The sequence below is a fragment of the Drosophila montana genome, unplaced genomic scaffold, assembly GCF_035044405.1.
Source record: "Drosophila montana isolate Dmon_TW-CO22-7 unplaced genomic scaffold, ASM3504440v1 contig_3218_1, whole genome shotgun sequence".
Taxonomy (NCBI): domain Eukaryota; kingdom Metazoa; phylum Arthropoda; class Insecta; order Diptera; family Drosophilidae; genus Drosophila; species Drosophila montana.
This window is the reverse complement of record NW_026998098.1, coordinates 2417511-2435414: the sequence shown is the minus strand read 5'-3', so window position 1 is coordinate 2435414 and position 17904 is coordinate 2417511. Positions and strand designations below refer to the sequence as shown.

The 17904-nt window shown below is 39.3% G+C and overlaps 4 protein-coding genes across 6 annotated transcripts; 2 read left to right on the top strand and 2 right to left on the bottom strand.

Annotated features, from left to right (window-relative positions):
• Nucleotides 1-66: 66 nt before the first annotated feature.
• Nucleotides 67-17379, top strand: LOC135433410 (transmembrane protein 64). Of its 2 annotated transcripts, XM_064689473.1 has the most exons (5): nucleotides 67-117; nucleotides 408-1371; nucleotides 8665-8788; nucleotides 10115-10276; nucleotides 10791-11405. In XM_064689473.1, the coding sequence occupies exons 2-5, from the start codon at nucleotides 566-568 to the stop codon at nucleotides 10908-10910; spliced, it is 1212 nt and encodes a 403-aa protein (XP_064545543.1). In that variant the 5' UTR covers nucleotides 67-117; nucleotides 408-565; the 3' UTR covers nucleotides 10911-11405. The 2 variants fall into 2 exon arrangements, with proteins under 2 accessions (XP_064545543.1, XP_064545544.1); XM_064689474.1 differs by lacking the exons at nucleotides 67-117; nucleotides 10791-11405 and adding an exon at nucleotides 17169-17379 and having other exon boundaries at nucleotides 194-1371.
• Nucleotides 2346-3373, bottom strand: LOC135433455 (brachyurin-like). The gene is made up of 3 exons (XM_064689551.1): nucleotides 3118-3373; nucleotides 2794-3056; nucleotides 2346-2728 (listed from the first exon to the last, which is right to left on the bottom strand). The coding sequence occupies exons 1-3, from the start codon at nucleotides 3351-3353 to the stop codon at nucleotides 2400-2402; spliced, it is 828 nt and encodes a 275-aa protein (XP_064545621.1). The 5' UTR covers nucleotides 3354-3373; the 3' UTR covers nucleotides 2346-2399.
• On the top strand, nucleotides 4179-6044 carry LOC135433636 (xaa-Pro aminopeptidase 3). Its single transcript, XM_064689789.1, has one exon. The coding sequence runs from the start codon at nucleotides 4252-4254 to the stop codon at nucleotides 5767-5769; it is 1518 nt and encodes a 505-aa protein (XP_064545859.1). The 5' UTR covers nucleotides 4179-4251; the 3' UTR covers nucleotides 5770-6044.
• On the bottom strand, nucleotides 10682-17283 carry LOC135433409 (alanine--glyoxylate aminotransferase 2, mitochondrial). Of its 2 annotated transcripts, none has more exons than XM_064689471.1 (4): nucleotides 17045-17283; nucleotides 13496-13802; nucleotides 12359-13436; nucleotides 10682-11554 (listed from the first exon to the last, which is right to left on the bottom strand). In XM_064689471.1, the coding sequence occupies exons 1-4, from the start codon at nucleotides 17064-17066 to the stop codon at nucleotides 11408-11410; spliced, it is 1554 nt and encodes a 517-aa protein (XP_064545541.1). In that variant the 5' UTR covers nucleotides 17067-17283; the 3' UTR covers nucleotides 10682-11407. The 2 variants fall into 2 exon arrangements, with proteins under 2 accessions (XP_064545541.1, XP_064545542.1); XM_064689472.1 differs by lacking the exon at nucleotides 10682-11554 and adding an exon at nucleotides 11828-12066 and having other exon boundaries at nucleotides 17045-17282.
• Nucleotides 17380-17904: the final 525 nt, after the last annotated feature.

Here is a 17904-nt window from a genome sequence, read left to right as displayed (position 1 = left end):
TTGATGTTTTGTCATTTACGACTTCTGGTCACACTGCAGCTTTTAGTATGATATTTTGTTTCTCCGTGGGTGGACGTGTCAGCGCATTGGCGTTTTATTTATTTGGTGCGACAAAAAGTTCGTAAATACAAACCAAATTGTGATTGCATTTTAAATTATCTGCTGGCTTTTTTTTTAGCACTGCTAGTGTGTATAAATTTCAAAACAATTCGCTTTAGGCAGCGATCCAGTTATATATGTTTTTATTAGTTAATTGAATCAAAAAACGAAAAAACGGTTTTTGTTTATTGAAGTAAATTGAGTCCCCGCTGTTTGTGTGTGAAAAAGAGTAATTCTTCTTTGGCGGCCTACTTGCAAATTGCACGTGTATTACCTATTTATATATAACATATTTCAAATTCAAGCAGTTCAGCAAGTAAAAGTGAAATTTCTTCGAATGACAGCAACAAAACAATGCAAAGTGAAAGAGAAAATGAAATGCCAATAAGCTGTGTCAGAGAGGGGAACGGGATATACAAACAATAACTGTAAATGTTACAAAATTTTAGCACATTGCAAGCCCAAAATGAGCGCCTCCACAACAACACTGGCACTAAGCACAGACTACAGCAGCAGCAGCAACAACAACAACAATAACTATAAAAATAACACATTCAGATATGCAAACAACATTAACATGCACATGCACAAATACAAAAACCTCATTATGGATGATTCCATGGTACATATCGGCTCAACCTCCACCTCCTGCTCATCCCTGGCCTCGCCACAGCTGATCAAGAGCAACAGCTACAGCGGCACAAGCACGCGTTACCCCCTGGAAGCCAACGGTAGTTGTTGTGACATGGACGTCAGCGAGTGCATCCCAGCGACAGTTGCCGACGGCAACAGCTGTGCAGAGATTGCGAACGAGGAGAGCAGCGAATGTGATGCGTTTTTAATAAGTCCCGTCAGCAGCGCAAGCAATCGACGCCATCACAATCGCTCCTCCTGCTCCTCCTACCTGCGTCGCAATTCCTGCTGGCTGCGCGCGCACGCCTTTATCATGCGCAACTGGTATCTCAGCTATTTGGTGCCCATTGGGCTGCTGGGCATTATCGTGGTTGCCGGCTACCTGACGCGCAACTATGCCAAGGAGCTGCTCTTCTGGATCGAGACACAGAATCGCTGGCTAATCTTTGTCATCTTTATGGCGCTCTTCACACTCGTCAGCTTCCCCATTGTCGTCGGCTACCTTGTGCTGCTGATAACTGCTGGTTACCTGTTCGGCTGCTGGAGAGGCTGGCTAACGGTAATGCTCGGCGCAAACGTGGGCATAGCCATCGCCCATGCGACAATACGCAGCTGTCGGCATCGCATATCCGTGCACAAGTAAGTAACAAAAAATGGGGCTGATCCGAAAACGGGCAATTCAGTTTTATAATATTAATTTCAATCTCCTCGTCAAAAAGCGCAGACGAGTAAAATAATTGCCCCAAAGACTTCCAACCGCAATATATTGGAAGCTAAATATTAAATTAAATTGTTTCGACTTTTTATTTTAATCAATTATAATCATCGATTCAGCCAACAAAATAATTAAAATATTAATTATACTTCGCAAAATATAAGCCTAGCTACTTCTTTCAATTTCGAATTATGCCTTAAATATATAGGTTGAAAATCGATGTTAATTGATTTATGGCAATAAACCCAGCTATTTCTTTTAATTTCGAGATATGCTTATAATGTAGTCTGAAAATCGATATTAATCGATTTATGGCAATAAAGTCAGCTACTTCTATCCATTTCGAGTTATGCTTATAATATATAATCTGAAAATCGATATTAATCGATTTATGGCAAAAAACCCAGCTACTTCTTTTAATTTCGAGCTATGCTCAAAGTATATTGTCTGAAAATCGATATTAATCGATTTATGGCAATAAAATCAGCTACTTCTTTCAATTTCAAGTTAAGCCTAAAATGTATAGTCTGAAAATCGATATTAATCGATTTATGGCAAAAAACCCAGCTACTTCTTTTAATTTCGAGCTATGCTCAAAGTATATTGTCTGAAAATCGATATTAATCGATTTATGGCAATAAAATCATCTACTTCTTTTAATTTCGTGTTACATATAATATATATAGTCTAAAAATCGATATTAATCGAGTTATGGCGTGAAATTGTTTGAAAGGAAACATGATCTGTTTGTGGTATACAAGACTATGTACTCCCAATTTGACAAACGGACCCATGTCCTGTATCTACTCGATTTTCAGATTTGCTAACTTTCTCTCAATTTCTCTTGACACTGTCATAAATGATTATATATTTCGGCCAGAACAGAAATTGGCACTGATAAACTGTCATCGAAAATTTGTTTATTAGACACTTTGAAACGAAGGGTTTTTTCTTACCATTGATAAATTCTTGCCTGCTCGATCCAGTCCAAGTAGGATGAAACTCGTGTGTACACTGATGGTACACCTTTTTCACACATATAGACAGGGCAATGCGAGGTTATGCCAATCAGTAGAGGCTTGTCAAAGGAGTCCTTCACAACTAACGGTCCACCAGAATCTCCCTTACATGGACCTGTGCCCTTCGGCGGCAATAAACATATGAATGAGCTCGTAAAGAATTTGCCTGGGACTCTTTTAAGTAATTCAGCGCTGCACTCATTATTGGACATGACCATTACATCGAGTTTTTGAAGTATGTCGGTTCGTCGTCGATTAACAACTAGCAAATAAAAGGGTTGCACACATAATCAGTCTAAAATGTTGCATTTTAAATAGTTTACTCACAATCGACCAAACCCCAGCCGCTGGCAATTGCCGCCCGATGCGAGTAGCTGGTTAGATCATCTTCGGGCAGGGCAACTGGTTGTATATAGTCATCGAATTGTAAATCAGCTGGTAGTTTGATTAGCGCAATGTCGTTTATAAAAGTGTTGGGATCGTACCCCTCGTGGAGCACCACATGCGATATGTCTAAAAGCAAACGTTGTTGGCCTTTTTCCTCAATATTTGTAAGATTATTCGCGCCAAAATAAACATCAATGTGAGTGCTTTTAGGGCGAAAAAGAAAACTGATTAAACCATTTAAAATATGGTCTATTACCTACTTACATATCGCCCTTTAGGCAATGGGCAGCGGTGAGAATTAGGCGCGGGGAAATTATGCTTCCACCACAGCTCTTTGCCCAGCCTAGAGGTACAACAAAGGCATAGAAATACACTTGATATGGCAGCTCCTTTGGCTGTGCCGCAGATCCATTGATAATTCGCTCCAAGCTCGCAGAACCCGTAGAGCTGGAAATAAATGCTATTGCGACAATTGCCAATTGCAGAACTTTCAAATGCATTGTGGACAGTGTCTTTTCCCGTTCAAACTCGCTTGTTTTATAACAGGCTCCAGAAATGTTCAGGGTAAATAAAATAATAGACTTTAGGAGCCTGTCAACTATTTATCTTTTACATTACGTTTACTTATTTCTGCAGAAGCTTTAGCACTCAAAATTATAGCGAATGTGACAGAACTATTAAGATTATAGTTCAAGAATTGCCCACAAATGAATGTAACTCGCTTTCCACTTTCGCAGGTGCCTGACAAAGTAGATGTTTGTTGACAATAACTTAAATTGCGTTCTCAACGAGAGGAGTTCGAATAATTAGTCATGTTATTGCGCAATTAACTTACGAACTGAATCTATTTGTTGTTCAAATTATCTAAACCTGAACATGTTCGTCTGTCCGTCGCGCTGATATTCATGGCTGCACTCATTTTGACATGAATGATCACGAAATCGATAAATATCGATAAACAGATCTGGTTTTGTAAGCTTAAACCGGGGATTATGAGAGCCAGAGGCAAGAAACTCAACTCGAAGCTGGGTACAGTGTATCTACAAGTCGAGCACACTTGCGCATGCTTATTTATGTTGTTAAAATTATCTAAACCTGAACATGTTCGTCTGTCCGTCACGCTGATATTTATGGCTGCACTCATTTTGACATGAATGATCACGAAATCGATAAATATCGATAAACAGATCTGGTTTTGTAAGCTTAAACCGGGGATTATGAGAGCCAGAGGCAAGAAACTCAACTCGAAGCTGGGTACAGGGTATCTGCAAGTCGAGCACACTTGCGCATGCTTATGCTTAACTCTCACAAACATATATTTTTATATTAATGTTTGATTTTAAGCAGTTTACATTTAGTTTTTGATTCCGCACCTGTATTATTTTAATTTTGTCAGTTATGTTGCGTGTAATACCAAAATTCAAAGGTTTTCGAGCATGGGCCAGCATGCTATTGCCTCAAAGTCAAATCTGCAACGACAATATCTCTGGGATACTGCAGCCAGCGCCACCGACCATCGATACATCGGATTTTGTGAAGGAAATGCAGCCGTTGCCGTTGCCCGTGATGCGGCAACAACAGCTGGCAACAAAGTGGACAACCGGCGACTATCTCACGGGAGATCCGCAGCGCGTCGAGGTGATGGTGCCGAAGGAGATCAATCTGCATCGCTGGCGAGTCATGGATCGGCTGGATCATAACAGGGACCGAAGGCGTGGCAATACGCATGCTGTGATCGTGACCGGTGCCCAGGCCATTACGGGCTACCCGTTTCGCCAGAAATCCGAGTTTCTATACTTATGCGATTGCCTGCTGCCGGGCGTGGTCCTCCTGGTGATGCGCAATCGACAACTGGAAGTGCGCACCATACTCTTCCAGCCACTGGAGAAGGAGGAGATAGATCCCGCTCTGGCCGAGCTGGCCTGCCAGCGCTTCAATGTGGACGAGGTTCTCTCACTGTTAAGCCTAAAGAAAACGCTGCAGCAGCGACTGCAGTATGTCACCGCCAAATTGTGGTACACCCAAGACAACAGCCCGGTGAGTGACGTCATAAGGGAGGTGGCCGAGCAGCTCAAGCTGCCCATCGATTGTCCACGTCATTTGATGCAGCACGTGCGCAGCTTCAAGACCAAGCGGGAACTGCTCGCTATCAGGCGCGCCAACTCCATAGCAGCTCAGTCGCTGCAGGAGCTGATGGCCGAGCACGAGGCGCAGCATGATGAGCGCCAGCTGGGTCTGATCTTTGCTAACAAATGCCGCCAGCGATACGCGCATCAACCGATGCCGTATGAGCCCAGGCTGGTGCCGGGCATCGGCAGTATTTGGCTAATGGATGCATCCTGTCAGTACGCCGGCTACTATGGCGGCCTGGCCAGATATTGGTCGATTTGTGGACGCTTTAAGCCGCCCCAGAAGATGCTCTATAACATGCTGGTCGAGATGCGCTCCAAGCTCTGCTTCCTGATCCGCACCTCCAACTCGGTTGTGCGCACGCCCCGCGAACTGCACGCGGCCTATCTTATACTGTTGGCGGAGCACCTCCAGGAGCTGCGTGTGCTGCCCACAAATTTAATACGACGATCGGACTTGTTGAAGGCAGTTGCTAGATTCAACTGTTTTTCAACTTTGGTCCGGCATGTGGGCCTCGACTTTGGGGACAGCAGCGACCAGTTACTCAATTATCATCTGATGCCCGGCAACGTGATCTCGCTGCAGCTATCCATATATATACCAAACGATTGCCTCCAGGCCTATCCGGAATTCCGAGGCGTCCTCTCCATTCTCAACGATTGCATTCACATCAACGACGGTCGCGAACTGGAGCTACTCACGGGCGAATGCGTGTCCAAGAGTCGCGATGTCGAGGAATTGCGCTACTCCAAAAAACGCCCAATCTCAAAAAGTTTGGTCAACTAAATGTGTCAACCAAGCCCAGTTTCCAATTTCAACAAAATAGACGAATACGTACGTCATTTAGCTATCAATGTGTCCAGCGGCCCCAGAGCATGAGCTCGTATTGCATGTGATAAGGGGATTTGTGATAAAAGAACAACAACAGAACAAAGACAGTTAATGCTACCAAATTTTTTGTTTGCCATATTTTAGTTGGCATTAAATAACGATTTATTATAAATGTGCGTTTATATTTTTTATAAACGAGGGGAAATATTAATAAAAAAACGTTAAGAGAATGCGATAGAAAATATTAATCCTTGTAGCTGGGCCTACAAATGTGGGAAATATAAAACAATATACTCTCTTTGCCTACGCGTACAGAGTATACAAAGCTTGACTGGCTCAACCCGCATGATCAGAAATATACATTAAATAATTAAATAAATAAGTTAATTTAGTTTTCGTATAGCTACAAGCAAACCCCCTAAATTTATTGCTTGGCGCTTTCCTATATTTCTATACATTTCTATATACATATATAAATATATGCCTTATCAAATTGTAAAACGCTTCCATGCATTGGCTCCCGCACCCAACTCAATTGCTCCATGGTTCAATTGCTTTATCAGTCAATAAAAAAAGCGCTTTATAGACTGTTATAAATAGCCATTTGAGTAGAAATTACGTATGTTTCTTTGCCTGCATTTCAAAGTTTGTTGAAATAATTGCAATATGTCAATAAAATAATTGTTAAGGTACATTTGAATACCCTGCAAAGGTAAATTTCGTAAACAAATTTGTTATGGCAAATTTAAATAGCCTAAAATTGTTAACAAAGGGTATATGTGAGCAGGTTTATTAGGTTAATAGAGCAGACATTTTGCACTTACCTGCCCTGCTCACTTAATTAATATAAATACCTATATTCATATACACCTTGCTATCCGAACTCAGCATCTATTATATAAGAATTCTGGATATTATGTGGCTTACTTATCTATATATATAAAACTGTGACTGACTGAATGACTGACTGAGTCACTGAATGACTGACTGATTGACTGATTGATGATCAACGCACAGCCTATTTACCTTATAAGATGAAAGTGCACTTTAAGACGGGGTTTCGGGAAATTCCACCCGCTTGTATGGAAAAAACGCGAAAAACGTTTGTATGAAACTTTTGCTTACTATCCGATCGGCTTCAAAATCATATTAAAAGATCTCTGTGAGAATTTATTTGTTACGTTCTTGGGTGGCAAATGCGGGTCAAAGGTTTAATAAACGAAAGTTTATTCTTTCGCTTCAAGATTTTCCCCAAAAGACTAACATGAAGCCGTTGATTCAAATACCTGGCTCTTTATTCGATGCACTTAAAGCATATTTTTAAATAGAAATGGAGATCAAGATGGGTACATTTAAATTTTCCACGGGTGTGTACTTAGTGGACAAGTAATATCCAAAAACTCTTAGCACAAAAAAACTCCACGGGCAAGGCCGGGCAATACCTGCTAGTTTATCATATACATTCGAAATCTCACATACAGGGTATTTTCGACTCTAGCACTCTTAGCGTTTGTCAATTTTTAACTGCCACGGAAGACACCAAATAGAGCGGAAATGAGATATGGGCGTACACAAGAGTTGCATATTATTTTTTGTTCACAGTTCTACACAATTTCCACATTGATTTGATGAAATGAATTGCTGGGCGTGTGCCGTGCGACCAATTATAACTAATTATGATAATTATGAGTCGCATTTATTGATATTTGAGTAACGAAACGTGCTAGCTATCAATAGCAGAAACTATCTGCACATCGAATCGGACAAATGGGTAACAAATGAGGTAACCATAAATTAAGGCCTGGCCACTAAATGACGAAAATGTTGCCCGTTAATTTGGGTATTTGGTGCTAAACTGGTTTACGGACGGGCCTCGGCACTTGATTGACTCGAATTGAACTCTGATTACCTGTATAAACACACATACCTCGATAATTGATAGGTGCCCAACCAAAGTTGGGCATTCATGCGTAACGTAAATCATAAAGGTGAACACTAATAAGTTAAGTGTCATTTATATGGGGGTATTTACTGTACCAGAAGCCCGAAAGTGGTTGACTAGGCTAATCTAGTTTGAAGACAGTTAACGTAGAATGCAATTGAAACTGGTTTCACTTACGATTTACAGCATAACCAGTTCAAAAATAATTAGGATTTTTATTTAAAAAGAGTATAGCCTATGTGATACCTGGCCAGATGAATTACCATAATTCAAATATGATTATAGTCTATAGAAGACTGTGCTTTTTATACCCTGAACCCATTAAAAATGGGTAAACAGGGTATAATGTACTTGTGCAAATGTATGTAACAGGCAGAAGGAAGCATCTCCGAACCCATAAAGTATATATATTCTTGATCAGCATCTATAGCCGTCTGTCTGTCCGTCCGTCTGTCGTTCTGTAGGTTTAGCTGCAGGTCCTCCTAGTTCCCGCGCAGATCGAGTTTGTTTCCGATATTCGATATCTTGACCCTTTCCCAAGTAATCGATAAAAATCGATATCGAAATCCTGTTTACTGGGCAATTTTGGTAAATAATAAGAGCTAGAGTCACCAAACTTGACATTTAGCTTCTAGAATAGTATATATATATATCAAGTATCTTTCCTTTTTTAGCTATCGCCTGTTGGAGGAAGAGGGTTTAGGGTATCCCCTAGTCGGGAGCTCCCGACTAGAACCTCTAACTTGTTTTTTGTTGTATTCTTTATAACTTGTTCTGGCAGTTTCTCGGAATTCAATTATAGTACTTGCAATGTACACATTTGTAAGGGTATTTTCGTTTCGGCCTGCCGTTTATAGCTGTTTTCTTATTTCTTTAATTGCTTCATTTTTGCGCGATGCTATTTTCAGACTGATCAAAAATGAGACTGGACGAGCTATACTGCGCGTTATATCTGGACCCAAGGCGTTTCGGGTGGTGCTCTTTACGCGTCTAACGCCGATTCCATTTGGATTGCAAAATGTCATCTTTGGAGTAAGTCAAATACATTATAGTCTGATACCGATAAACCTACCCTAAATGCATAGATATATTTATCTACTAAAGTTTTGACAAGTTATTCAGAAAGCGTATCGAATGAGTTGCTCGAACTCGAACATTGTTTCGTCTTTGACCTGAGCTGGAAGGCAGCTCGCGATTATCTTTACAACTTTCAGTTTAATTTTTATTGGCGACTATCAGTCAGGGCCGAACATATGTCTATACTTAATGCGTATACTTATGTACTCGCATATATATATACATATATACACAATCGGTATAGTCAAGCGTCTGTTTGCATCTGTGTGGCGCTTTTTTTGTGTATATATTTATTCAGTTTTTCTGATGTTTACGTATTTCGAATGCGTCCACAGAGAAGTTTCTCACATGTCTCACATACAAAATAGGTCGAACGAATTACGTAAAGCTCCCAAGTTATTTCAGTTTCGTAGGGCCGCGTTTGTAACAAAGTATATCCGTGTTGAATTCAACCTAAGAATTGGAATTGCAAATAGTCACACTTTATAATGACGCATTAGTCACATTTGCGCTCAATTTCTCACAAGAACAACAACTGCTGTTGCCAACCATAATAAATAATAATAATTAAAGTCCAGCTGAAAGGTAAATGAGAATTTTAACTTGAAATTGTAAAAACTGGTTTTGCTCAATCTTCAAATACGGCACAATTTCTAAAGTAAATAAAAGAGACACAAAGTCAATGAATGTAGAGCGTTAGCTCTCTTTAAATTAAATAATATTTTTTGATTGAAATGCGTTGATAATTTCCTAATCATTTTTAACCTTGGTTAAAGAATTGCCGATTTCCATTTTTATTAAATAATACTAGCTGTTATTTTGCGGCCTTAGATTTTTTCTTATCTTTAAGACATCTTTATTTTACGCGTGCAATCCTCGCAAAATATTGCTCAGAACCGCCAATTTTCCACAGCTGCGAGTGGAATATCAAAAATCACTGAAATAGGTGTTCATTCAATTTTAATGTAGGGCTTTCAACGAACGAAACTTGGAATATCTTTGTACTTCATTTTCCACCCACAAGGGGTATATTTTCCCAAAAAGGGGCTGAATTTTACAAGTTATTTACTTTTAAGCAAAATATTTCGTTCGACTGCGCTCTGTTTTCAGTATCTGGTAAAGATAAGGGTTCAATCATTGAGTAATATATATATTTTATATTACATTTATTGCCCAATGGGGTTCGGTTTATGGTCAACATCAAATTGAAAGCCCGGGTGCGATCCGATTTGGACATGGTCTATCCATATTAACACACTCTCAATCCATTTTTCTTTACAGATCAGTTCGATTAAGGCGCGGGACTATCACCTGGCCACATTTCTGGGCCTGTTGCCCGCCCAAACAATAAATGTTTATCTTGGCTCCACGCTGCGCTCCATGCACGAGGTGCTCAATGATCACAATACCAAATTGACGGGCTACATTAGCTTCGTGATCGAGGTGAGCTGCATTGTAGTACATATATATATATATATTTGTTAACCTTGTGTAAGACGCTTTGCAACCATTTTGTTTGGCTTTCTAAGACTTATTGATTTTTGTTTGCCTTGCAACTGCACCTGCACCTGCACCTAACATGCCTTGCGTGCCAAATTAAGTTAACAATTTTCCAGGGCTTGTTTTGATGGTTGATTGCGCAAAGTGCATTAGTTCGCTGCTTGCCCTTTTATTGGGCTTTAATTTCAGTCAAAAGGATGAGGAAATGCTTTTTGCGTTGCTTACTTTTTTCTGCTTCACAGTGGGAATGACATTTTCAAGATTTATAAAGAGTTTTCTAATATTCGCGCACCGCCTAAAAGTATGCAATGTATTCTAATTGTATCTTAATCTATACACTTAGTCATATTTTAATTAATAAGCAATGCTAGCAATGTATAGAATGCAAGTTAATAGTTATATTTTAAATTCTAAACATAAGTTCTAGTTAATTTAATATTCTTTTTATGAACTTAAGGTAATTTGTGGTCTCGCGCTGATGTTTTGGGTGGTGCACAAGGCGCGCAAGGAGCTGTCGGAAACGTTGCTCTCGTCGGACTACATCAATGATGGCAAACCCATTGATATACAGGTCTAGCCAACGGAGATCGGGCTCCTGCCTGAGCCACAAGTGACAACAACACCCGCTGACGATGGCGTCTGCTGATTCGAATAGGAATTGTGTTAAATAGTGTTAAGACATAGTTTGCATTTGCAAAATGAGTTAAATTATTGTTAACAAATTAAATTAGAAATTTAGAAGCAAACAAAAAAACATACCAAATGCTAAATGAATTGTCGCAAATACTTGCGAGAGTTCAACTATTGTACAGTCTTTGCCAAAACAGGATCGAACTCTCTTAAATGAAAATGCTGTGCCTAAAATATCTATATACAATATATATATACATTTATATATATACAATTTTAAAAATAACTACATTTAAGGTGAAGCCTCGCTCAGTGTCATTGGAATGTAAAATGCTCACAGTCTGCTTTTCAATTCGATTTGCGCTCTCTAAGCTGCTCTCAAATTCAGCTCAATTATTTTGATCTTATGTTAAGTAATAAATATTATATAAAATATTGTAAATGTTAGTGATTGCCACGACTTCTGGTTGTTATTGTTCTCCAGCTGCGTGGCCTTTTGTTCATGTGCTCCACGAAAACTGTTTCTAAAATATGCAAAGTAAATTCCACATCCTCGTAATTGAGGCACAGGGGCGGCCTAAAGCTGAGCACCTATATGAATAAAGTAAAGTCAATTGTTAAGCAATTAATTAAACAAAAGATTGGAATATAAGATTATAAGATTATACATACTTGAAGTTAGGAAACTGGCGTATGAGCATGAGTTAGGAAAATAAACCCAAAGTGTTTACGAATTAGATCATGGTGTTTTTTAAAATGCTGTGCATATTTTACTTATATGATATGTTAACGATATTCTAGTACGCATTCCAAATAGACGAAACCGAGGTAAATATATTGGAAAATCGAACCAGTTTTAAGATATTTACGGTACAAGTCTTCAATTTGTTCTTTATTACGTAAATGAATTTGAACGTAAAGCTATTCTATAAATGCATTCTCAAATGGCAAAGTCTCTTCCTCTAGTTAATTGCCAATTTCAATCTGAATTTCGATATCTACTTCTGCTTGGCCAATGTATCCGCTATGGCTCGGCCGAGAACATCCACAGCGAACCTGACATCGGTGCGGTTAATGCACATGGGCGGCTTTATGCGGAGCACCTGCAATGAATTGTGGGTACAACATTCGATACAGAGATGCATGAAGAAAGGGATAGGAACAGAGAAGGGAACATAAACATAATACTGATTAGTTTGTGTAGAATCTTATGGAAGAGTTAAAATGGACAAACAAAACACAATAGGCAGCCCGAAAGATGATTTTATACACAGATGAAACATTTGATGAAATGTTCAGGCGCAGCCAACTTAACATGGACACACAATATTCAGGCGCAGCCAACTTAATATGGACACACAAATATTTTGACGTTGCCAGACAGCCACAACTTACATTGCCATGCAGACCACCGCGACCGAAAAGCACACCCATATCCTTGCACGTCTCCCAGATGTCCAGCACATGGGGCGCAGCCAGCGGAGCACGCGTCTCACGATCGTTGACCAGCTCGACGCCAATCATCAGTCCCTTGCCGCGCACATCGCCGATCAGTTCGAAGCGCTGCTGCAGCTCCTGCAAGCACTTGAGGAAATAGGTGCCCACCTCCAGGGAGTTGAGCTGCAGCTGCTCCTCCTCGATGACGTCCAGCACGGCTATGCCCACGGCGCTGGCCATAGGATTACCGCCGTACGTATTGAAATGCAGCGCCATGCCCAGCGAGGCGGCGATCTCGGGCGTTGTCACGACAGCGGCCAGAGGGAAGCCATTGCCAATGCCCTTGGCCATGGTGACAATGTCCGGTGTGTAGTCGTGCGCCTGGAAGCCCCAGAAATGGTCGCCCGTGCGGCCAAAGCCAGTTTGCACCTCGTCCGTCACAAAGAGTCCGCCATTGGCACGAACCAGCGCTGCCGCCCGCTTCAGATAGCCCTTGGGGAACTGCACGGTGCCGCCGACGCCCTGAATGGACTCGGCAAACATGGCGGCCACCTTGCCACGGGGCAGCGAGTACTTGAACGTCTGCTCCAGCTCATTGTAGTAATTCGTGCCCGCCTGGCAATCGTCGGGCGCGCAATTGCAGCTGCGCGTTGTCTGCACGGGCGAATCGCGGCAAGCCGAGCCGCCCCAGATGCCCTGATACGGATCCGGATTCATGACATGCAGGATGCCATTGTTCACACCCGGCAGCGGATAGCGCCACGTGGAGTGTGCCGTCAGACCCATTGTATAGGGCGACATGCCGTGATAGGCATTCCGGAAGGTTAAGATATCCTGGTTGCCGGTATGAAGACGCGCCATTAGCATGGCCAGATCATTGGCCTCCGAGCCAGAGTTGACAAAGCACACGGCCTTCAGATTGCCCGGAAACTTGGCTGTCAAACGCTCGGCATACTCATGAATCTTGGGATGCATATAAATGTTCGTCGTGTGCCACAGCTTGGAGATTTGATCACTCAGCGCCTGGTTTACTTTGCTGGAGGGTGAGTAAATCCTTTAAAATGGATCAAATGACGAATAAAATGGATCTCTTACGGATGACAGTGGCCCACGGAGACGGTAACAATGCCACCAAACATGTCCAGATAGCGACGGCCCTCGTGATCGTACAGCCACTGCATGTGGCCGGCGTGGATGACCAGCGGCTTCTTGAAGTGTGCCATTAAATTGGGCGTCAGATGGGTTTTGCGGGTTTCCAGGATTTGCTCGTAGCTGGGCCCACTGTACGCCGCCGGCCGATGCTCACATTCGGGCATCTCGATCTGCTGCTGCGACATGACCGCCGGCGCCGCCTTCGAGTGCAATGTGGAGCTGGTGCGGATCAGCTGGCGTGTTGTCTGAGCTGTAAGCCAGAGAGAAGCAGCAAGATAAGTTTCAAGTGGATACGTTTTGAAAGCTCAATTAGCAGGAACTCATTAGCTATTTTGTTCTCTTAAACAATGTCGATGCGAATATAGTTTTAATTCATTCGTATGAGAACTTGGGGAATTTTTTATTAGGAATATATAATTTCAGGTATAATGGTATAAATAATTACATTTTTGATTAATAGATATGATCAAATTACAAATGGTTCCAATTAGAATTCAAAACAAACCCAGTTTTTATAATTTGATTCATTTATTCATTTATATGCCAATTTTCTACTCATTCTAAGCCAGATATTAACATTTTTGGTAAATCGTAGAAAAATGTTGATTTAGTTCCGATTTTTATATATATTTTCGTAGACCATAAAGTTACAAAGGAAACTAAACTATCGAAATATTATACCCATGAAATGTTTGACGCATAGAAGAAGTCATCTCCGACCTCTGAAAGTATATATATTCTTGATCAGTATCAACAGCCGAGTCGATATAGCCATGTCCGGCTGTCACTTTCTTGCAACTTTTCATAGTTCTGTCTTTCTGCTGCAGACAGTACGTATGTCGGAACCGGCCGGATCGGACCACTATATCATATAGCTACAATAGAAGCGATCAGTCGTAATGTAGGTTGTTGTATAGAAAACTTGTTTGTTCATCAAGATATCTTGAACAAACATGGCAAGATCTTAACTATCTCGGACCAGCTGTCAAAGGAACGATCAATCGATAATACAGTTCTTATATGAAAAAACTTCTTACCTATCAAGTTATTTTGACCAACGACAGCATTAACTATTTAAACTATGTGACAAATCTTATTAAGATTGACTATATTACTAACTATAGCTTTATAGAAAAAATCGGTCGAAAAAAAGGTGTTTGTATGTCAAAATATGTTTTCCAAGATATTTTCATCAAACTCAGCATTCGCGAGCTTCACTAAGGCTTCGTAAGACAAATGATTTTGAGGGTATATAAGGTTCCGAGTTTCCGATTGGTTTCCGTTTGTTATATAAAAGATTCTTAAAATATTCATCCAGCATCGACAAGCTTTAAAGTTAATGAACTATAGCTGACAAACCCAATAAAAAACACATTAAAAAACAAACATCTTATAAGAAATCTCCATTAGAAAGATGTAATAATTTCAGGTAGGTCAAGCGTGAGAGCCGTTATTTCTTTACGACAACGGACTCAAAACACGTGACATTCAGTAAACATATTTAAATGAACTTAAGCAAACATGGTTCATACGTAAATAAATAAATAAATGGAACGTTTGAGAATGCAAATTGACAATGGTCAAGCGCCAGGCGAAGGGACGAGGGGAGCCGCTAAATAAATTGAAATCGAGACCCATTTGTCTGGGTTGAACCTGGTTGAGTCGCAGTTGCCGATCTGGCTATATATGGGGTCTGTCTGATATCTTAGTCATGGGATCTCGCCATTGTGCATATTCAATGAGTTGTGCACAACAAAACTGGCTGCGGTGCTGCAGGGAAATTGCACTTGTTGTTATTGTTGCGTAATTTGACTCAATTGTTGATTAATGCGCACATATTTCTGCGGTCTTAAGTTCCTTAAACAATTGCATTTAATTAAATCTTTTAATTTAAATTCATTTAAACACTTTTATAGAGTTTAAAGTACTTTGATTTCTGTGTTGAAATCAATAAGAAAGTACAGATTGCCAACTATCTAATTCCCTTTGATAAATTAAATTATTTAAATTATTTTTAAATTATTAAATCTTAAAATTTAAATTTAAATTAATTTAAACACTTTAATAGAGTTTAAAGTACTCAGATTTCTGTGTTTAAATCAATAAGAAAGTACAGATTGCCAACTATCTAATACCCTTGCCAAAATGTTTATAAAACTATATAAAATTTTAAAGTTTTTAAATATGAGTTTTACGTTAAAGAACGCTTGATAGATACAATTTTTAAATTATTAATATTATTAAATCTTAAAATTTAAATTCATTTAAACACTTTTATAGAGTTTAAAGTACTCAGATTTCTGTGCTTAAATCAATATGAAAATAAAGATTGCCAACTTTCTAATACTCTTGCCAACATTTAATAAATTGTAAAGTTTTTGATAGAATTCCATTAAATTCAATTCCTGGATATGTTAAAATGTGTTATATAAAATGTCATAAACTTAACTTCCAAACTTAAACAGTTCATATAGATAACTAGACGTTTAGTTTATCAATCTATTCGAATTATAAATACTTATATTTAGTGAGCAGCAAGGGTATAATAAAAGAACATTCGATTATTTTACTGTAGTGTACACACGGCAACATGTCCTAAGGTAACAATTTATAAAAGTAATTAGATGCGATACCCCCCGGACAAGTGCAATCATATCTCTCGCTCTCTTATCAATGAAAAACAACAATAAGAGCACCTGCCAAATTATCAGCCACGGCGCCTTATCGCACGCTGTCCACGCGAGCCGGCGTGATTAGACCTGGTGCTGCAGGGATTGCAGGGTATTCGGTTATTCTCATATCACGTTCCGTATTTATGTGCGCAGTTTCCAATCGGTCGGGCAATGCCGTCGTGTGCGGAAGGTCGACAAACATTTCTATTAAAGTTGAATTTGAATGAATTTTAATGAAAAGTTGAGCTTATACCCTACAAACTAGGCATACGATTTGGTATAGAAATAATAGAAATAATAATAAGCATTGGGTGGAAAATAAGAAAAATTAGCTAGAAACCACATTAAATTTTGTTAAATATTTTGTTTTCCATAATTTTTGCATACATTGTGTCTATGTCTATTTAACAATATGTAAAGAATATTTTCACAGTTAATTTATTCTGTCAGGTTGCTCGAAAATTGGATGAAATTTGTTCAAAACAAGAAATATATTTATTGATAAGACTGTTATAATTTATGGGCATCACAAAGGGCATAAAATATTAACAGTATAGTCCAATTATGTGATTATAAGAACGAATTTGCCCCACATAGACATGTTCTAAAAATAAAATTTCGAATTAAAGATAATCAAAATTTGTCGGGTGAAATGTGCAAATGTTGTTTTCCACTTTTCTTTGCTTGTGGGTGGAAAGGCAATTAAGAGTCGGTTTTTTTAAATAAAAATTCTTTAACGTTAACTGTGATGAACACAATCGTAGGTGTATCTCTACAAAGTAATTATTTATATATACTAGAAGGCAACATTTTCACTTACCCAATATTCTCTTCGACATCATGTTGACTGTTCTGTAATAATCTACAGTTGTGAATTTCCTGATGTTAATGCAAATGTTGCAAGTTAATGCTACACTTCCTGATTAATGTGTCTACTTGTCTAGAATTTAACAATTTTGCTTTTGCACTGGAAACTGTAAATAATAAAACTGTTATTGGCCGCCGATCTCGCACGAATCAAATGGAATCGGACCGCGCGTAACGACGTCAAAACCCCAACTGAACAAAATGAAATGCAAATCCAGCGCCCGGCTGTCACTGGAATAGTAAACAATCCCCAATCGGCTGGAAAATGAAAGAGCGCAAGAGAGATTGTGAGAGAGAGAGTGTGTGTGTGTGTGTGTGTGTGTTATACAGAGATGTCTTATCTATTGGACGCTCTACAATGTCAAGGCTGGGATCTCTGTGGGTTCTCAATGTCTTACAGGTAAGTGAGGAAAATATGACATAATGTTATGCATGATGTACTCTCACTTTCAGCTTTCATTTTCCACAAGTCTTTTTCTTGATAGTTGTGGAAATTATTTATTCTTACATATAAATAACAAGATCTGTTTCGATTAAACAGCATATCTTGATCTAACCCCAATTAATGCTCAAGCAAAGTTTATGAAAATTAAAAAGAAAGTATATTTGTTTGCTCAGAAATTTATTTCATTTGTTGGTTGAAGCACAAACTACGAACACAAGTGCACAGATTCTTGTTCTCTATTATTTATTTAAATATAATTTTGTTTTTAACAAAATATATAAATATATGGATTCTGTGATCCAAAGTGTTTGCTGCAGTTTTTACCGTTTAATTGTTTATTAATTCCCTTGTTAGCAGATTTAATTCAA

What these genes read in the sequence shown, in the direction of transcription:
- LOC135433410 (XM_064689473.1), top strand. Translation starts at nt 566, where the DNA reads ATGAGCGCCTCCACAACAACACTGGCACTAAGCACAGACTACAGCAGC. An exon ending in TGCAAAATGTCATCTTTGGA is followed by an intron (nt 8,789 to 10,114) that starts GTAAGTCAAATA and finishes TTTTCTTTACAG; the next exon opens with ATCAGTTCGATTAAGGCGCG. An exon ending in ACATTAGCTTCGTGATCGAG is followed by an intron (nt 10,277 to 10,790) that starts GTGAGCTGCATT and finishes TATGAACTTAAG; the next exon opens with GTAATTTGTGGTCTCGCGCT.
- LOC135433455 (XM_064689551.1), bottom strand. Translation starts at nt 3,353, where the DNA reads ATGCATTTGAAAGTTCTGCAATTGGCAATTGTCGCAATAGCATTTATT. An exon ending in CATTGCCTAAAGGGCGATAT is followed by an intron (nt 3,057 to 3,117) that starts GTAAGTAGGTAA and finishes TCGCCCTAAAAG; the next exon opens with CACTCACATTGATGTTTATT. An exon ending in CGGCTGGGGTTTGGTCGATT is followed by an intron (nt 2,729 to 2,793) that starts GTGAGTAAACTA and finishes TTTATTTGCTAG; the next exon opens with TTGTTAATCGACGACGAACC.
- LOC135433636 (XM_064689789.1), top strand. Translation starts at nt 4,252, where the DNA reads ATGTTGCGTGTAATACCAAAATTCAAAGGTTTTCGAGCATGGGCCAGC.
- LOC135433409 (XM_064689471.1), bottom strand. Translation starts at nt 17,066, where the DNA reads ATGATGTCGAAGAGAATATTGG. An exon ending in GATGTCGAAGAGAATATTGG is followed by an intron (nt 13,803 to 17,044) that starts GTAAGTGAAAAT and finishes TCTGGCTTACAG; the next exon opens with CTCAGACAACACGCCAGCTG. An exon ending in TCCGTGGGCCACTGTCATCC is followed by an intron (nt 13,437 to 13,495) that starts GTAAGAGATCCA and finishes CTCACCCTCCAG; the next exon opens with CAAAGTAAACCAGGCGCTGA.